Consider the following 15,594-nt stretch of genomic DNA (forward strand, 5'->3'; position numbering starts at 1 on the left):
CAGCCCGACACAAAAAAAGTTTAAAAAAACAACTTAAACAAAAAACATGAAAAACTGCACAAGGTGTTGACCTGACCTCCAAATTCACACAGTTTATCTGTGTAAAATATCTGTGGGATGATCCACAAATCTGATGAGTCACAACTGAGATGGTCATAATTTTATGGCTGGTCAGCGTATGTTGTTTATATAATATAAAGAAAACCATAAAAAACGAAATTACATTAATCGTGAATAACATCTCTGGTTTGTCTATTATATTTGCGTTGTTTGCCGTATAGCATTTGTCCAGCTTTTTAAAAAAAAATCAACATTAATGGTCCCTTTAATCTAAGATGTCGTCTGTGCCTGGTTCACTCGAAGATCAGAGACGCAAAATGGTCTCTCCTGAAGACAAAGGATCCACCACTGCAACTGTGAAACAGAAACATTGATTTATCTTTCTTTGCTAGCTTCTGGATACCGGTGGTCACTTTCCTCTGAATCAGTCATCCCCTCATAAATCTGCATAAATAATTCAGTCGTTGTGGGCCCTCGTGTTTGCGGAGCAGCATGAAATATTGAATAAGAGATCAGCGATGGCACTGGAGATGCCTGGGCTCTGTACCCTCTTTAAAAGACTCATCAGGCTGGTTATGGTCCCACTTTGTGTTGTGTTGAAAGGGTAGGGCTTTTGTCATTTTTTTCATGCAGAAGCAATACTTGCCAGCCACAGCCATAAGCGGAGGTTTATCTGCGGCTGTGAAAAATGCCACCCTCGGAACAACATTTTATTCCAATACTAGTTACCAAGGCCAGTCTTAAAGTCACACAAATGCACATGGATGAAATGTGCACCACGACATAAATAGCTACCATGAGCATCTACACATGTCGATGTTAATGTACATTATTGTGTGACTTTATTCATGTTGCATCGACTTTACATTAGGAGACATGCACCTTCACGGAAATATTGTATTTCTTGGAGAGGCAAGGCCTTGCCTGGTGTGGTGCTGATCGTCAGCAAATCATGACCTCTAGTGGAGGGGATCTATTGCACAATCTCACAGCATCATGTGGATCTAGACTGACGGGTAAGCAAAGTAGCTCAGGTTTCCTTCTGCTTAACCTCCAGTTTTTGTTTGATGTTCAAAGTGTTTTCAGGCTGGATGGGGTATATAATCCATTCAGATATAAATAACCTCTCCTCCTGTTGACATGACATCAGAAAAACACCTTTTAATACATAATTCATATAGGTAGACTCTCTATTGCATTTATTTAGTGATTAAAGAGGAATATTGCATAACATGGCAGAGAAATTTCAAATAATCAAGAATTACATTATTTTTCTCACATTAGTTACTAAATCTTTTGGGCTTTTTAGATATTTCCTCAGACATAACTAAAATATCTAATATGAATGAAATAGAAAGGCATTACACACCCAATAAAATCACGAACTACTACTCTACATCTTAAGTTGTTTCTTTGTACTATGATTTGAGAGTTTGCACACACAACAAAGGAAACAAATGAGAAGAGGTCACTTTAGTCGTTTGTTTCTGTGACATTTAGAGGTACAATTATTGACTGTGTGCAATGTGACAAAATGGGCTACATTTAAAAGTAATATAGAGGGTATGCACGTGACGTCACAGCAAGCGGCCGTCTCCGTGGTTACATCTCCACTCAGTGACAGATGAGCATGAGCATGGAGATTAGCCATAATAGTTTGAATCATAGGCCTTAATACCGTCTAAAACTAAAAAAAAAAAACAAATAGTGAAGAACTGTTGTGTGATTGAATGTACCAACAGATTTGAAAAGCAGTCAGAGATATATATTTTTACAGATATCTCCTACTGCCAAATAAGAAGAGAGAGAAGAGAAGTAAATGGATCACTGCATTGCACTGAAACCTGGTGTGGTTCACATTTAGTGTCAGGTAATATTAATCCATGCTGTATTTTTTGATGAAGTCACTTCTTAAGTTACGTACTGGAGGACTGTCAGATACGTTTGTTGATGTTGTTTAGTTACAGTAAGTATTTCAGTTCCAACAATAAATAACAAATAAATAATAAACAGAATATTTGTGCTCTCTCCTCCTCACACTTTTAACGTCCCATTCGGATGCTACAGTATTGTTTGGCTAACATTACTTCTCAGTGAAGCTCTTAGCATTAGCATCTTTTATTTAGCTACACCTACCATAACTGAAATGAACTAAAACTAACGTAAATAACTGAAGGCCAAGAAAGTTTTCCAAATCCATTCTAGTTGGATAAATCATTGTCAAGTCCAGTTGTCCTTAATTTGATTTTATAATCCACATTTTTCCCGTCTCGCTGGCGTTAGTGACGTCAATACATACCCTCTGAGGTACGCTGGAGAACTTCGGTCATAGCAGTTTTTGTTAAAGTTTTTAATATGTATAATAAAATGCTTGAAAATGATCACTTTTGATGACAATCAGGCGGACAGACATTGTTTTTGTCTTTTGGAGAATGCTGAGGGTGGTATTTGAAAATGGAAAGGCAGTAAGCCCCAGAATATTATTCTGCTAGTTTACCCCATGTGTCAGGATACACCATGCAAAATGTCAGACTAACTACACAAATGGTCAGCTAATATATACAGTCACATCTGCTGGAAGCCTTTCTCACAAAGGCTGTTTTTTGGCCCCTAAGGCCAAACGGCTCCGAGTTGGCGGTGGAGGTTATGAACTTGTGTTGGCCCAACGTGTGGGACAACATGAAATAATAGCAAAACACATCCTGAGGCGTGGACCTCTGTTACTATCTCATGAAATAACGCGTACTTATAGATGGCTTGATTTGCTTTGAGTAACACAAACCACAGGAACCTCAGCCAGCGAATGCATAGTTTCGCTCTGAGTTTTCTTCACAGGTTAAAAGTTTCCTTTTATCTTCAAACTGACTGACTGACGAACTTTAATGACATGTAACATTCCCATCCCAGTGAAAAACAACTGACTCATGCCAGTTAACCAAAAACTGTATTTTTGATCAACATGTTAACTGAAATCATGGCGATATATTAATATCATGGTGGAAGGTTTTCCTTTGGTTTTGTGTGTTTGTTGCCACACGTCGTCTTATTTCATGTTTGATGCATTTAGGTGAAAACAGGTGTGTCAGGTACATGAGCATTTATCAACTCACTCCTGGACAATGAAATGTCTATCTATTTCAGAATAAATGTATGTATGTGCTGTATGTGGAATGTATTAGTTTTGATATTGTCACAAAGTGGTATATATAGACACATCAACACAGGGAATGTTCAGGAATATTTCCTGTAGTAACTGACATATATATATATATAGATATATATTACAGTACAGTACAGTTTTAGCACCTACACCTACTCTCAGTGAAATGCATGCAATACATTGATGAAAGCATCTGCAGTAAGGTCATCTAACGTTTCAATACAGGTGAAAAGACGACCATACTTCTTCAGTTCTTTGCGTGCTTCTTTCATATAGAACGGCCAAAGGCAATCTATGCCACGATACGTGAATGGAGGTGTCATTTCCATTCTTTCCTCAGGCAAAACTGATGTTTTCGGCTCTTGTGAGCTCCTTCTGTACTTTCTGCATGTTGTGCACTGTGTGAGGCAACTGCGCTGCTGCATCCTATGACCCATATCGTTTACAGTTATTCCTCTTCCTTGATGATGCACCTTTTCGTGAAAGTGCTTGATAAGCAGGGATGACACATGAACTTTATTATATTCTTTTTACATCGAAAATCCAAGGCCGACCCAGGATTGGTCCATAATCTGCCAGAATTTGGCCGATTGACACCGACGTTTTTATTAGAAATTATGTCCTTGTGTTATGTATCCAGTGGAGGACGCTCCGTCTACTTTCATGTCAGGCTTCACAGTCGCTCCACAGTCATGGCCTACGGCAGAGTGAAGTACTACTGCACAGCCGACAGCGCATTACATTATTTGCTTCATTAATAAGTTTATGTCTAGTTTGTGAAATAAACAATAACTCAACAAGTTTCCCATTTCCCATGACGTGCCTTGTTGTGTCTGTCAGGCTTGACTCATATGTTAGCATGCTAAAGCTAAATGAAAACTAGCTGAAATATAACCTTGCTAAAGACTTTAAACGAGTCAGTGACGGCACAATGAACATTTTTGTATCGTTAATTGAGATCACCAGGTGATGACAATGGACTCAATGATACACCACCATCATCCTCTTGAACTCCATCACCACCTGGTGTGCTGTAGCCTCTGCTAAGGACAAGAGCAGACTGCAGCGTGTCATTCGCTCTGCAGGCAAGGTGATCAGCTGCAGACTGAAGTCCGTCAATGAGCTGTACGCTTCCAGGCCTCTGAAGCATGCAGCTAAGGTTGTGGCTGATCCCTCTCACCCTGGACACAGACTATTTAACAGACTCCCCTCTGGCAGGTGGCTGCAATCCATTGAGTGCAGGGCCACGTGTATGGGGAACAGCTTCTACCCATCCACAGTGCACCTGTTGAACAATGCCAGGGCCCACCCATTAACACATGAAACCCACCACCATCCCACACAAAATGCTTTTGTTGTATTGTACAGTGAATATATATTTTTTTTATATTTTAGTATTTATTTTATTTTATCGTATCTTGTTTTATATCTTATATGCAACAAACACCAAGGCAAATTCCTTGCATGTACAAATATACTTGGCAATACAGCCTTTTCTGATTCTGAGATATATCACCGGTAAAATGTAGTTGAATATTCCGGAACAGTAGACGGCGAAAGGCTCAACCTGTTCGCCGTTGTTTTTTTAACCACCAACGAAGAAGAAGAACTGACCGGAAATAAACAAACCCAGACAAAGCTGAGTGGAGGGAAGAAGAAGAACTCGAACTCATACCAGAGAGCTGCTGCACCAAATGTAGGACATGTTTACTGAAATTTGTTTGTCATACGTGTTAGAAACAGTGGTGTGAGCTTACAGTCCCGCCACTAAGATGTCAGAGATTACGCGTGTCTAGGAAAAGTGCGATAAAGAAAGAGCTCAAACCTTTGACAGTTTAAACGGCGGCTAGACTGTTACGAAACGAAATACGAAACACAACTTATTAGGATAAGGACATTCAACATCTAGTTTGTGTCTGGTTTTATCAACTAGTAAGCAGTAAAATAATGCACAAATGTTTTCTTTGTAGCTTCGTCCAGTATGCGCTTTAAAACGTTAACCGAAACGTTAACCGACTTGTGTTTGAATTCCTAGCTAGCATCGTATGCTAACTGGTAGTATTTTGGCGCACATACATTTTTCTGTTTGTTTACATATTTTATTTTTCGTGTGGCTGGTCAGGTTTGGGTATGTGCAGCACCGGCAGCAGCAGCAGAGGCGTATCCCACAGTAACCACCATCATGATGACCACTAAGAGATTAGACAATTTTGAGGTGGTGTGTGAGTGGGATTCATGCGACTTCAAGGGCCACACCATGGAGGAGCTGAGCGATCATATGTCTCTACACCTGAAGGATTACCTGGGAGACAAAGACGCCCTGGAGGAGCTGGGTAAGTGAATCCAAAACCTGCTGACATGTTACCCTCAAGCTTTCAGAAGGTACAAAGTGTGAGATGCCTCTAACAAGACAAACCCAGGGATCAGTCCAGGTCAGCTATGGGACAGAGCGATACGAAGATTACATTCAGTCAGTTGCAACAGCTTAGACTATATCTGATCAATTTCACACCCATACAGTACCTCACCCCTTCATGATGTTTATAGCTGTCACTTTTTGTTGAAAATGTTATGATGTATGTTGATTCAGTAGCAGTGCCTCTTTAAAGGATGTAGTTGTTGTTGGTAGCATTAATTTAGTCTACACTCACTGAAATAAATGGCATGAATAAAACCGTAGATACAACAGACAGTGTTACAACACACAGTTCAATAGCAAAATGAACCCACCACTTTCACTCAATTCGAATTACTACAAATGCTATGTAGAAATAGTCATGACTCGCCATGACTCTGGGTTACATGTTATAAGACATTCTGAAGCTTTGAAGAACTAGGAAGCATACTGCTTAAATAATTAAATATATATATATTTTCTTTTGTTAAGCTTTTTTGTTAGTCAGCTATCACTGTCCTTGTTCTACATTCTGTGATACCACTGGAATAATCACTCTTTTTTTGTTGTTTGTTTGTTTAGATGAGTATGCTTGTCTGTGGAAAGGATGTGAATTTCTGTCCATGGGTAGCCCTACAGAGCTGGAGGTCCATGCTTACTTCCACAACTACCATGGTAAGCTCAAGTTTGTTGGGTCGCAGCTGCTCAAGTCCCGTCCTGACCTGCCCAGCTGTAACCAAGGCTTGCACAGCAACAACCTGGTTCCTGAAGGATCAGACGGATACGTTTGCCAGTGGGAGCAATGTGATGTAAGTAATGTTAGTTCAAGTCATTTGCTGCTCATTAAATAATTGACAATGCCACTATTATTAAGGGGTTTATATTTCTGTCTTCCTGCAGAGTACATTTAACAACCCAGAGTGGTTCTACCGACATGTGGACAATCATGTGGAAAGTGCAGAGCCACAGCATTTGGCACAACAACAGCAGGCGCTCTTCTGCCACTGGGCAGGTATGACTGAGTCAGCGGAGGTTACAGACATGTTCCCTTACCTTATCTGGCAGAGTCTCATGTCTGATGTTTCTCTTACAGGCTGCGATGCCTTTTTCAAGATCAGGTACCGACTGAGAGAACACCTGCGGAGCCACACTCAGGAGAGACTTGTAGCCTGTCCTACCTGTGGCAGCATGTTCTCCAGCAACACGAAGCTATTTGACCACCTTCACAGACAGGCCGAGCCAGTAGGTGAGACTGACACTTCACATTTCTGCAATATTCAATAGTGTAAATGTATTGAATTGTTGCTGATGTCTGTGCGTATATTTCAAACAGAGTCGCTGGTTTGTGAACATTGTGGCAAAGCATTTTCCAGTGAGAGGCTTTTGAGGGACCACATTCGTCAGCATGGTAATAACTGCCTACAGTTTTAATACTGAGTAGATCTGATAAAGAACATTAATATGGTGTTGTAACAGAGAAAGTTTTGCATTTAATATGATAAAATAGCTGGAAACTAGCATACGTTTCAAAATCTACAGTGTCTGTCTTCGTCGCATTGTTTTTGTGGTTATTTGATAATGATGACGTAATTAAGCAGTATTTAAATATCAGTTTCATTCTTGCCTTTTATTTGTTTGTGGACTAGTGTTTACAAAACCAGACTTGAGATAGAAAGGAAAGGTCACTGGTTCAAACAACTATAGATCCAGGAAACTGCTCCCAGATGCATTATACAGGTTTCTGCCCACTGCTCTAAGGGTGCTTCTCATGTGTACGAATAGATGACTTAAATGCAGAGAACAGATTTCCCCACAGTGGCATCAAATGAGACCTTCATACACAATCTCTGCTTCTCCTTTACTATTTAAACCCAGACATTTTACGTATTCTTTGCAGCAAACACTAATACAAATTCCTTTTATGGAAATTATCATGTTTAATTAATGATTTTTCTTTTCTTTTGACCAGTAAATCAGGTCAAGTGTCCCTTCTGTGACATGACCTGCACCACTCTGGCAGCTCTAAAGATCCACATCAGGTTCCGCCACTGCGATGAGCGACCGTTTCCATGTGACTTCTGTGACAAAAGGTAGATGCTAACAACAGCTAAGCAAGTTTCAGTTGAGAACAGTTGCCCTTTGGGGCTTAGAAACACTTTGTCAAATGTCTCCAAGTCCCTCTAGGTTATGTCTTCTTTTTATTTTGGCATCAGAGCTAGTGGCGTGGGTTTAATATATTTCAATAAAACATTTAAACTCTAAAATGCTGTACTTTAAAGGTTACAATTTGAAGCAGTGGGGAACGTATTGCTGCCACTTTGTCATGAGTCTTTTATTGTGTATTTTCAGTAAAATTAATTTTTGTGTTAATTTAAGAATCGCTGTTGCCTTTGGTTAAATAATCAGAAACAGATATTTATTCTGTTTCGTATGTTACAAAAATACAAACAGCCACAACTTTTAATACATTTCATATTGACAATGTTGACAAATACAATAAATTGTGCTTTTGTCACTACTAATACGTTTTTTCAACCTGTTTTAAAAAGGTTTAAGAACCAGCGGGATCTCCAAAAACACACCGAGGTTCACAATGAAGGCACCGTGTACCACTGCACTGTGGAGGGTTGTGATTATTCTTGTCACACATTTCAAACCATGAACCACCACTTCAAGAGAGTCCACGAGGTTTGTTAGCACCGAGTTTTGTCCAACATAAATAAATGATCATCATTTAAACCTTGCTGAGCTTCATTTTCATTACTATTTGCCAACAGGTTGGGGGGATGTCTAAATATAAATGCCATATCTGTGATAAGGTCTTCTCCTGGTGTTACACTCTCACACTTCATCTACGCAAGAAGCATGAGCTGAAATGGCCCTCTGGACATTCTCGCTTTAGGTAATAGCTAGTTCTTTATATTTTTATAGATCCACTTTTCAGGCCCAAATTTAAGACATCCCCTTTGCTCTCCTTCACAGATACAGGAAGGACGTAGACGGCTTCCTAAAGGTAAACATGGTGCGGTTTGAGACTGTGGAAGTGACGAAGGAGATCATGAAGAACATGGCCAAAAAGCCGCAGAGCCTACGGAAGAGTCAGAGGACGAGCAGCAGGATCAAGATGGCCGCAGTCGCACCGGAGAGCGGACGGAGCTCTCCCACGGGATCCTCCTCGCCCTCCTCCAGCTCCTCCTCCTCGTACTCCTCGGAGCTCTCTGGAGGCGAGGACATGTCGTCTCAGCCCAGCCCCAGAGGCAGCGACTCTCCCGTCTACTGCGTGATGAGTACCATTCCTCACATTGAGGACGACCCTGGAGGACTGATGCAGGAGGACTGTGATGGTAGCGGGACTTCTGGAGCGGTCCAGGCTCTGACGGAGGTCGCCAGGGGCCTTGGTATGGACGTGGTTTGATCGTCCGTTCTGCACTGAGTCAGATGTTCACACAGCTCTTTTTACACATTTAAAATGGTCTATTTTAGTATATTTTGCTCTGAGACATCATTGGAACAGTTTCTTTTTACCCAAAGCTTCTTCATGTTCTCCAGTGTTTAAATGTGATTTCCCTACACTGTTCTAAAAATGATTAATTATTAACTGGAACTTTGCTTCTTAAATTCTTAAGATTGCTCATGACAGAGATTACATTTATTGTGAAGCTCAGATGAACAGGATGAGTAAAAGCACTACAGGTCTGGTTGTCTGTCTGTAGCTGTCTCATGTCCATTTCACAGGACACTTTCAAGATGTTGCTCAGTAGAGGATTTCAGAGAAAATTATTTTTATTGTCGCTTAATTTTATTGGTACAGATTTTAAATACATTTTGTGATACAAAAGCGTTTCTTGTTGTTTTTTTAAATCCCATTTCACAGCAACTACACAATGCATTCTATGAAAATCTTTTATGATGACTTCAACTTTTTTATTTAGATTTCTCTATTACTCTGAGTTATGACCAAATTGAAACTCCCATCGGCCTCAACTTGTTTGTTTTTCCTCCTCGGACTGCAAGAACACAATTATGTCATTTTTTTTTGTTGTTCTTGGAGTTCGCTTTCACATCAATCTGGCAGAACTTTTTTCTCGCGTGGTGTCCGGTTACTATTCTGTGATTGGTCAGGTGGTTAATGCGGAAATGCTGGCGACTACTCTGTGAGCTCCCAGATGCTAACATTCGTAGTGTGACCGGCGCTAATTTCATCTGGGTACAGCTCGGCATACTGTGTGAGTGTCAGGGTATCAAAAACTGGAAAATAATAAGAAATGGGCCTCTTGTCGTCTATCACCCGCATCTGCGCAATGTTTAGCACGTGTGACGTGTACTTAAGTGGGCGGGCCCTATGAGGACCTCCCCCCGGTGTGCGGTACTCTTGGTTTCTCGGGAAGTATAAATTACTTGGTCATAAAAAAAAAATATTTTCTTGTTCTCGCAGCCACAGGTGCGAGAACAAATTTTTTGCTTTTCGCGGAGTATATAACAAACTTTAAGGTGGTGAACTTGGCAAACATTATACCCGCTTGACATCAACAAGAAAGCATGTTAGCGTTTAGCTAATACTAGCATGTTTATGGACTGTAATATGTCGGTTATCGTTTATTTATTTATTTTTTATTAATTTAAGCTGCGTTCAAATTTCAGCTTTAAAACAATTTCAAACATGAGTGTTGGTACAGTCAGACCAGTTCTTCCAAAGCTGGCTTACCTGTGACAAACCCAGTTAAAAAAAAATAAATAATGAGCAGACAAATGAAAGTTAATCTTCTGAATCACATAGAAATAAGTGTCGCATAAGTATGACATCCATTTGAAAAAATAATGCAACCAGGCTTCAAAACCAACATATTTATTTGAACATTTTTGCCAAATTAAAACTGTTCTTGTGCAAGTTTTATTGACAATACAAGAATTATTTCTAAAGATCTGTCATCTCTAGGAAAACAGGTTGTCACTGAAACAATGAATAAACCAGAGAACTCAACAGAGATATTGTAAATAAGTAATTATTATCATTATGGGGAGCATCTGTTGTCTTTTTTATTCTTCTGTCAGATGGACTCAAGGCCCCATGTAGCATGTAGCCAGGAGTCCAGGGTGAGGGAGCTGCAGTGAAGACGACAGTTGTGTTGATGTTGATGTGAGTGCCTCCCTGCCTCTAAGGTAAACAGCCTCCTGCCTCCTTAAAGGAACAGGGAAACACAGAGGTGGAGTAAAGAAACAGTGAAGAGGCTCTTTTTGCCCCTGTGCTGCAGGAGATGTCCTGATTGCCTTGCACGTGTTCCATGAATACTCTCTGAGGCCGTTTTGAGTAAAATGCAGATCCTTTCTCTTATGTGCGCCCCACATTTGCTCCCATGCAAGAGTTTGGCAGGGATGCAGCTGAGCGCCTGCATAAGAGACATCACAGGTGCTGTTAGGACACCATACAGAGAAATCGCTCATGTCTATCTGTTGCAGTTGCACGCTGTTTGAAGGCCGGTGATTTTTAACGCCAGGGAGAGGATCCGCGGGCAAAGTCTTATCTACAATTTCTTGCTTCGTCTTCTTTGCTTGAACGAAGCCGTCACCCTCAAGCTGCCTTTTCCTATCAAGTGACCTGCCGTCTCTCCCGTCACGTTCAGGAACCAGCTTTGGATCCTTTGATTTGTCTCCGTTAGGTAAGTCCCTTGTCGTTTCCGTTCGACATCTCCTGTGTTTCTCCTCCTCGTCAGGTTTCTCTTTCCAGGGCAGGTTTGTCTTCTGGTCCAGCTTATCCCGGCCAAGCTTCTCCGTCTTGCGCGGACGACAGTGGCAAGACACCGGTGAGGATGTGCGAAGGTCGGGGCGATAGCTTCTGTCACCAGTGTTTCCATATGCAGAGTGTCCACACGGAGAGCCTAAAAAGTGAGAAGTAGATCATAATAAAATGACGCATACTTACAAATAATATTTCCTACGTTGCTTGCCTTAGACTTACCAAAATACGGGTGTAGGGTGGAGGCCTTGTGATGCACTGAATCAGGTAGACTGAAGACAGGATGCTCAGCTGTCAGCTCGTGAAGAAGCTGTTAAATCAAGCATCAAATTCCATCCGTAAATGCCGACTTAGTGATCATATAATATCTGTGCACTTTCACTATGAAATAAGCCGTTAGTAGTAATTTAAACTAAATAACCTTTTTACATATTGTCTATAAACACCTCAAACATACACTTCCAAAAATGTTTAAATACATCACATTTAATTTTGAAATAATGTCTTTATAACACAAAAATAAGGGAAATAGATATTATAATTTGTACAAACTACAATTAAAAGCTGATTTCAATTGTAATTAACTCACCTTGAGTTTGTGGTAGTAAATCCTCCATGCAATATTGACATGTAGTGAGCCCCATTTGCTTTTAGCCTGGAAAAAGATGTTGATTAGTTACAAGAAGCGGTTTAACTAAAACAAGTCGTTTTAATGTCTCTTCTCACATTTTAATCATTTGATGTAAGCAAGACTCACTTTTGATCTGAAGGACTTCTCCGCCACTTTGTGAAAGGCAGTGACGGGAGCCAACGAGGCCGTCGGTGTTTGTCTTGGAAGGTGCGTGTTGAACTGTAGCCAGGTGAAAATGTGGTTGAGAGGCAGACAGGTAAAAAATACACAAAAAAAAAAGGTGAATAATTAATCTCAAGCTCGTAAACAGTCTCCTTACATTTCTGTCCTGAGTCCCCAGCAGGACGGTGGAGGACGGGAGCAGGATGGGGGTGAAGGCGTGCTGCTGGCTGTGCTGATGCATGTGTCAGCGCTGACGGTCCGGGCTGCGCTCGGAGGAAGTCGACTGCCGAGACAGAAAACAAGTGCGTGTTCAGACCTTTCCGGATGAAATGAAAACATTCCTTGTTGACAGAAAGTACTGATAACTATTTATATAGCACCTTTTAAAAGAAAAGTGATAATGAAAGCGGATGCAAAATGAAATCTAAGATAGAGACTATAAACCTAAGAGTACCTGCCTTATATCACTCGAGAGACACACCCACAACCTGCAGCAAGACTTGGGCGTGTTGAACTGCAGTTTTTGTATTTTCTCCCTCTAATACCAGAATAAAGTGCTAAGTCTGGAAGAGATAAGACCTTGAATGACTTTTTCCAAATCTGCCCAGGACATGAATGATCTGATCTGGTTTGCTCTCCCAAGTGGGCAAAGAATAGTATAATGTATAATGAGACTATTGGGTTAATTAGTTGTTTGTGGGCCGCAACTTAAACCCTCTTTTCCCAGCCTGTACTTATATGGATTTAGGCCCAATCAGGCAGAATTAGCAGTTCCCGTTTCCCCTTTATCCACGCACGTACTGGATTGTAGTAAAACTGAAGAAAACTTCTGGAAAGTTCTCAGGATCCTTGCTCAGTTTAGAAATCATCCCTAAGACACGTTTAAACAAAGTGGTCGACCCTGATCTCACATTTCACAGAAGATGTAGCTGGCTATACGGTCCGAGGTCCACTGCAGTGAGAGTAATGTGACAATAAGGAGCTTTCCTCGTTCACAAGAATCAGATCAGGCCAGATAAACAGAGCAGGTTCAGACTTTTCTTGATGTCTTCCCTTTGCAGATTAGTTATAAGAATATTTTTAGAAAATTGCAAATTGTACTGTATAGAATATATACCAGTAAATCACATCCTAATGACAGTATCTTGTTAGATTGCATTACAGGTGGTAATCCAATTGAGGCATTCAGCATGCCAATCCATTTAATTAATTTTGAATCCATCCTTTCCAAGGACACGGCCAGTAATGCCGTTAGTGATACTGTATGTGTTGTAAACTAGGGAGAGGAGAGGATTAAAGATTCTTTTTTTGGGCGTTAATTATTGATTGACTGAAGTCTGTGGGTCCATGCATCACCGCATACGACTGCAATTCACAAGAAAATCACCAGAAAACTTAAAGGGAAATATTATAGTAAGGTCTGGAGTTAGAGGGAGCGTTTAAAATTACCCTTTTTTGGACATCTGTTTACCATTTTGACAAAATATAGATGGTTTAAGCAAAAACGATTCACAAAATGATATAAACCAAGTGCTCTTTTGCTAATAATCTGAAATCTGACAATTAATGAGTACTATTAATCCATTAGCTAAAGATGTTAATAGCTCCTCAGATATGATTATTCGTTGCTTTTTTATTGCATTAAAAATGAATCTGGAAATGAATCAGGAATGATTATGAAGTGTCAGTTGCAGGCACATGGCGTGTTTTTACCCCTACAAACGTCTTATTCAGCTCATTCAGAACATGTGCAAGCATCTGTTTTATGCTCAATATAACCGAATCAAATGTGTTGTTCTCAATTGGCAAATGTTTTTCAGATTTAAAAAAAAAAATAAAAAAATCGTCTGTGTGCTGAAATATTTCTGTGACCGATTCAGTTTGGAAATCATCCGTTTCTGTGACAATGTGTAGGTGCCCCTTTAACCTCCTCCGGCTGCATCAGTCCAATAGCCTGATCCCTCCTTTCTCATAAAGACAAGATTAGCTGGAGGTTACACACCCCATGTTCTCCTTATTTCGTCCATGTCAGCGTGCCACAGAAATCTCTTAATCTCATAAGGGAGCTGTTTGTTTGGAGCACAAACTGAGTGAATGAGGCTTCGGAAGCGGCTTGGCCGGCTTGCCGTGCCATCCGAGGGCACGATGTGCGTGACAATGTTGACATATTGTGCCTTTTTTTTCTCCTTTTTTGGCTCAGTTACAGGGACGTGAACTTTGAATCTGTGCTCTTTCTCCTGCACTTGGGATTTACAGTTAAAAATTACATAAAATATTCAGGAAAAATGGGAAATGTTTCAATTTAAAGCACTCGCTGTTTCCCCTCTTTTCCAATATTTCCTTTTTTTTTCATTTTTAGTCTTATGTGACCGTTAATATCACAGATGTCACTTTCACATTATGCAATATTTTAACAGATTATTGAGCAAATGTGTAATGAAAAAGTAAGTAGTACTGAACAATAATAGTTACTTGCAACCTTAATGCACCTACCAACCTAAAGACTTGATCAGTGGTTGCATAATGGACATAATATCTGGTAGAAAAGCCGATTTATTTACTTTTGTAATGTTACAAACAGACAAGGAAAACATCCAAAAGATGACTCGTGTGAATATGTGTCTTACCTGTCTGACGGTGCTTATAGATGTTCGAATGAGATTATCCAGTGAATCGCCTATCCAACTGTTTGTCAGCAAAATATTTACAAAACGTTCTTCGTCCTTTGTGTAAATGTACCATTAACCCGCAGTGATCCTTTCATCCGAGCCCCGGGGAGAGTGAGCCTCCCTCGTCGTTCCTCTGCAGATCCTATGGGGTGACTTCAGTCCAAGCAGGGACCACCTGTTGCTGTGAGTCGGTCTCAGCTGTCTGCTGCCTCTGGCCAATTAGTCAGTGTTACTTACCAACACCAGGAAAGACCATTAACTACTCCTAATGGCTTAATCTAATCTCATCAGCCCCCTAAACCTTTCTGATTCAGTTTAGACAAAGGCAGCTTATGTGTCAACAGGAGGATTTTCGCAAGGAGAGACACTAAAAGAGACGTTAAAACACATGAATAAATAAAGACGTCCTTACATATTCAGTGTAATAACGTGGCATCGGGACCAATACTCTGACTCTGTGACATTTAAGTCTGCACAGAATAATTTGTCTCAGGTTGATAAGGATGCACGTTGTTTGAAATTATCGGGACAGTAGATCAATATTTGTTTTGGTCTGACAGCAGTGGGTCTTTTTTGTGGTATCCTAAAATCTTTTAAGAATAAAATCCCCCTTTTGGATCTATCACAAACTCAACCAAACATACACATTAAAAACCATATATTACGGGGAAAAAATAGCTAAATATAAAATGTATATAAACATATGTAAAAGTCCATATGTTATTCTCGCTTCTTCTTTTCTGTGTTGTCAGCTTAATCGTAAGAGAACTGGAGAACACGTTT

At 40.3% G+C, this 15,594-nt stretch overlaps 2 protein-coding genes across 3 annotated transcripts; one reads left to right on the plus strand and one right to left on the minus strand.

The window, feature by feature from the left end:
- The first annotated feature begins 4,778 nt into the window (after positions 1 to 4,778).
- zgc:112083 (uncharacterized protein LOC550461 homolog) lies at positions 4,779 to 9,453 on the plus strand. 2 transcript variants are annotated; one of them, XM_047594244.1, is made up of 10 exons: positions 4,779 to 4,916; positions 5,335 to 5,553; positions 6,198 to 6,424; positions 6,516 to 6,627; positions 6,709 to 6,861; positions 6,949 to 7,023; positions 7,585 to 7,705; positions 8,165 to 8,303; positions 8,393 to 8,517; positions 8,598 to 9,453. In XM_047594244.1, the coding sequence occupies exons 2-10, from the start codon at positions 5,403 to 5,405 to the stop codon at positions 9,028 to 9,030; spliced, it is 1,536 nt and encodes a 511-aa protein (XP_047450200.1). In that variant the 5' UTR covers positions 4,779 to 4,916; positions 5,335 to 5,402; the 3' UTR covers positions 9,031 to 9,453. The 2 variants fall into 2 exon arrangements, with proteins under 2 accessions (XP_047450200.1, XP_047450201.1); XM_047594245.1 differs by having other exon boundaries at positions 4,827 to 4,916; positions 5,343 to 5,553.
- Positions 9,454 to 10,064: 611 nt separating this feature from the next.
- LOC125013681 lies at positions 10,065 to 15,003 on the minus strand. The gene is made up of 6 exons (XM_047594551.1): positions 14,770 to 15,003; positions 12,300 to 12,425; positions 12,107 to 12,199; positions 11,939 to 12,004; positions 11,572 to 11,659; positions 10,065 to 11,491 (listed from the first exon to the last, which is right to left on the minus strand). Exons 2-6 carry the CDS (start codon positions 12,381 to 12,383, stop codon positions 10,674 to 10,676), a joined length of 1,149 nt encoding a protein of 382 aa, XP_047450507.1. The 5' UTR covers positions 12,384 to 12,425; positions 14,770 to 15,003; the 3' UTR covers positions 10,065 to 10,673.
- Positions 15,004 to 15,594: the final 591 nt, after the last annotated feature.

This window comes from Mugil cephalus, chromosome 9 (assembly GCF_022458985.1).
Source record: "Mugil cephalus isolate CIBA_MC_2020 chromosome 9, CIBA_Mcephalus_1.1, whole genome shotgun sequence".
Taxonomy (NCBI): Eukaryota; Metazoa; Chordata; class Actinopteri; order Mugiliformes; family Mugilidae; genus Mugil; species Mugil cephalus.

Coding starts and splice junctions, on each gene's coding strand:
- zgc:112083 (XM_047594244.1), top strand. CDS start 5,403: ATGATGACCACTAAGAGATTAGACAATTTTGAGGTGGTGTGTGAGTGG. Junction 6,862..6,948: donor CAGACAGGCCGAGCCAGTAG/GTGAGACTGACA, acceptor TATTTCAAACAG/AGTCGCTGGTTTGTGAACAT. Junction 7,024..7,584: donor GGACCACATTCGTCAGCATG/GTAATAACTGCC, acceptor TCTTTTGACCAG/TAAATCAGGTCAAGTGTCCC.
- LOC125013681 (XM_047594551.1), bottom strand. CDS start 12,383: ATGCATCAGCACAGCCAGCAGCACGCCTTCACCCCCATCCTGCTCCCG. Junction 12,200..12,299: donor TGGGGACTCAGGACAGAAAT/GTAAGGAGACTG, acceptor ACCTGGCTACAG/TTCAACACGCACCTTCCAAG. Junction 11,492..11,571: donor CACCCTACACCCGTATTTTG/GTAAGTCTAAGG, acceptor CTCACTTTTTAG/GCTCTCCGTGTGGACACTCT.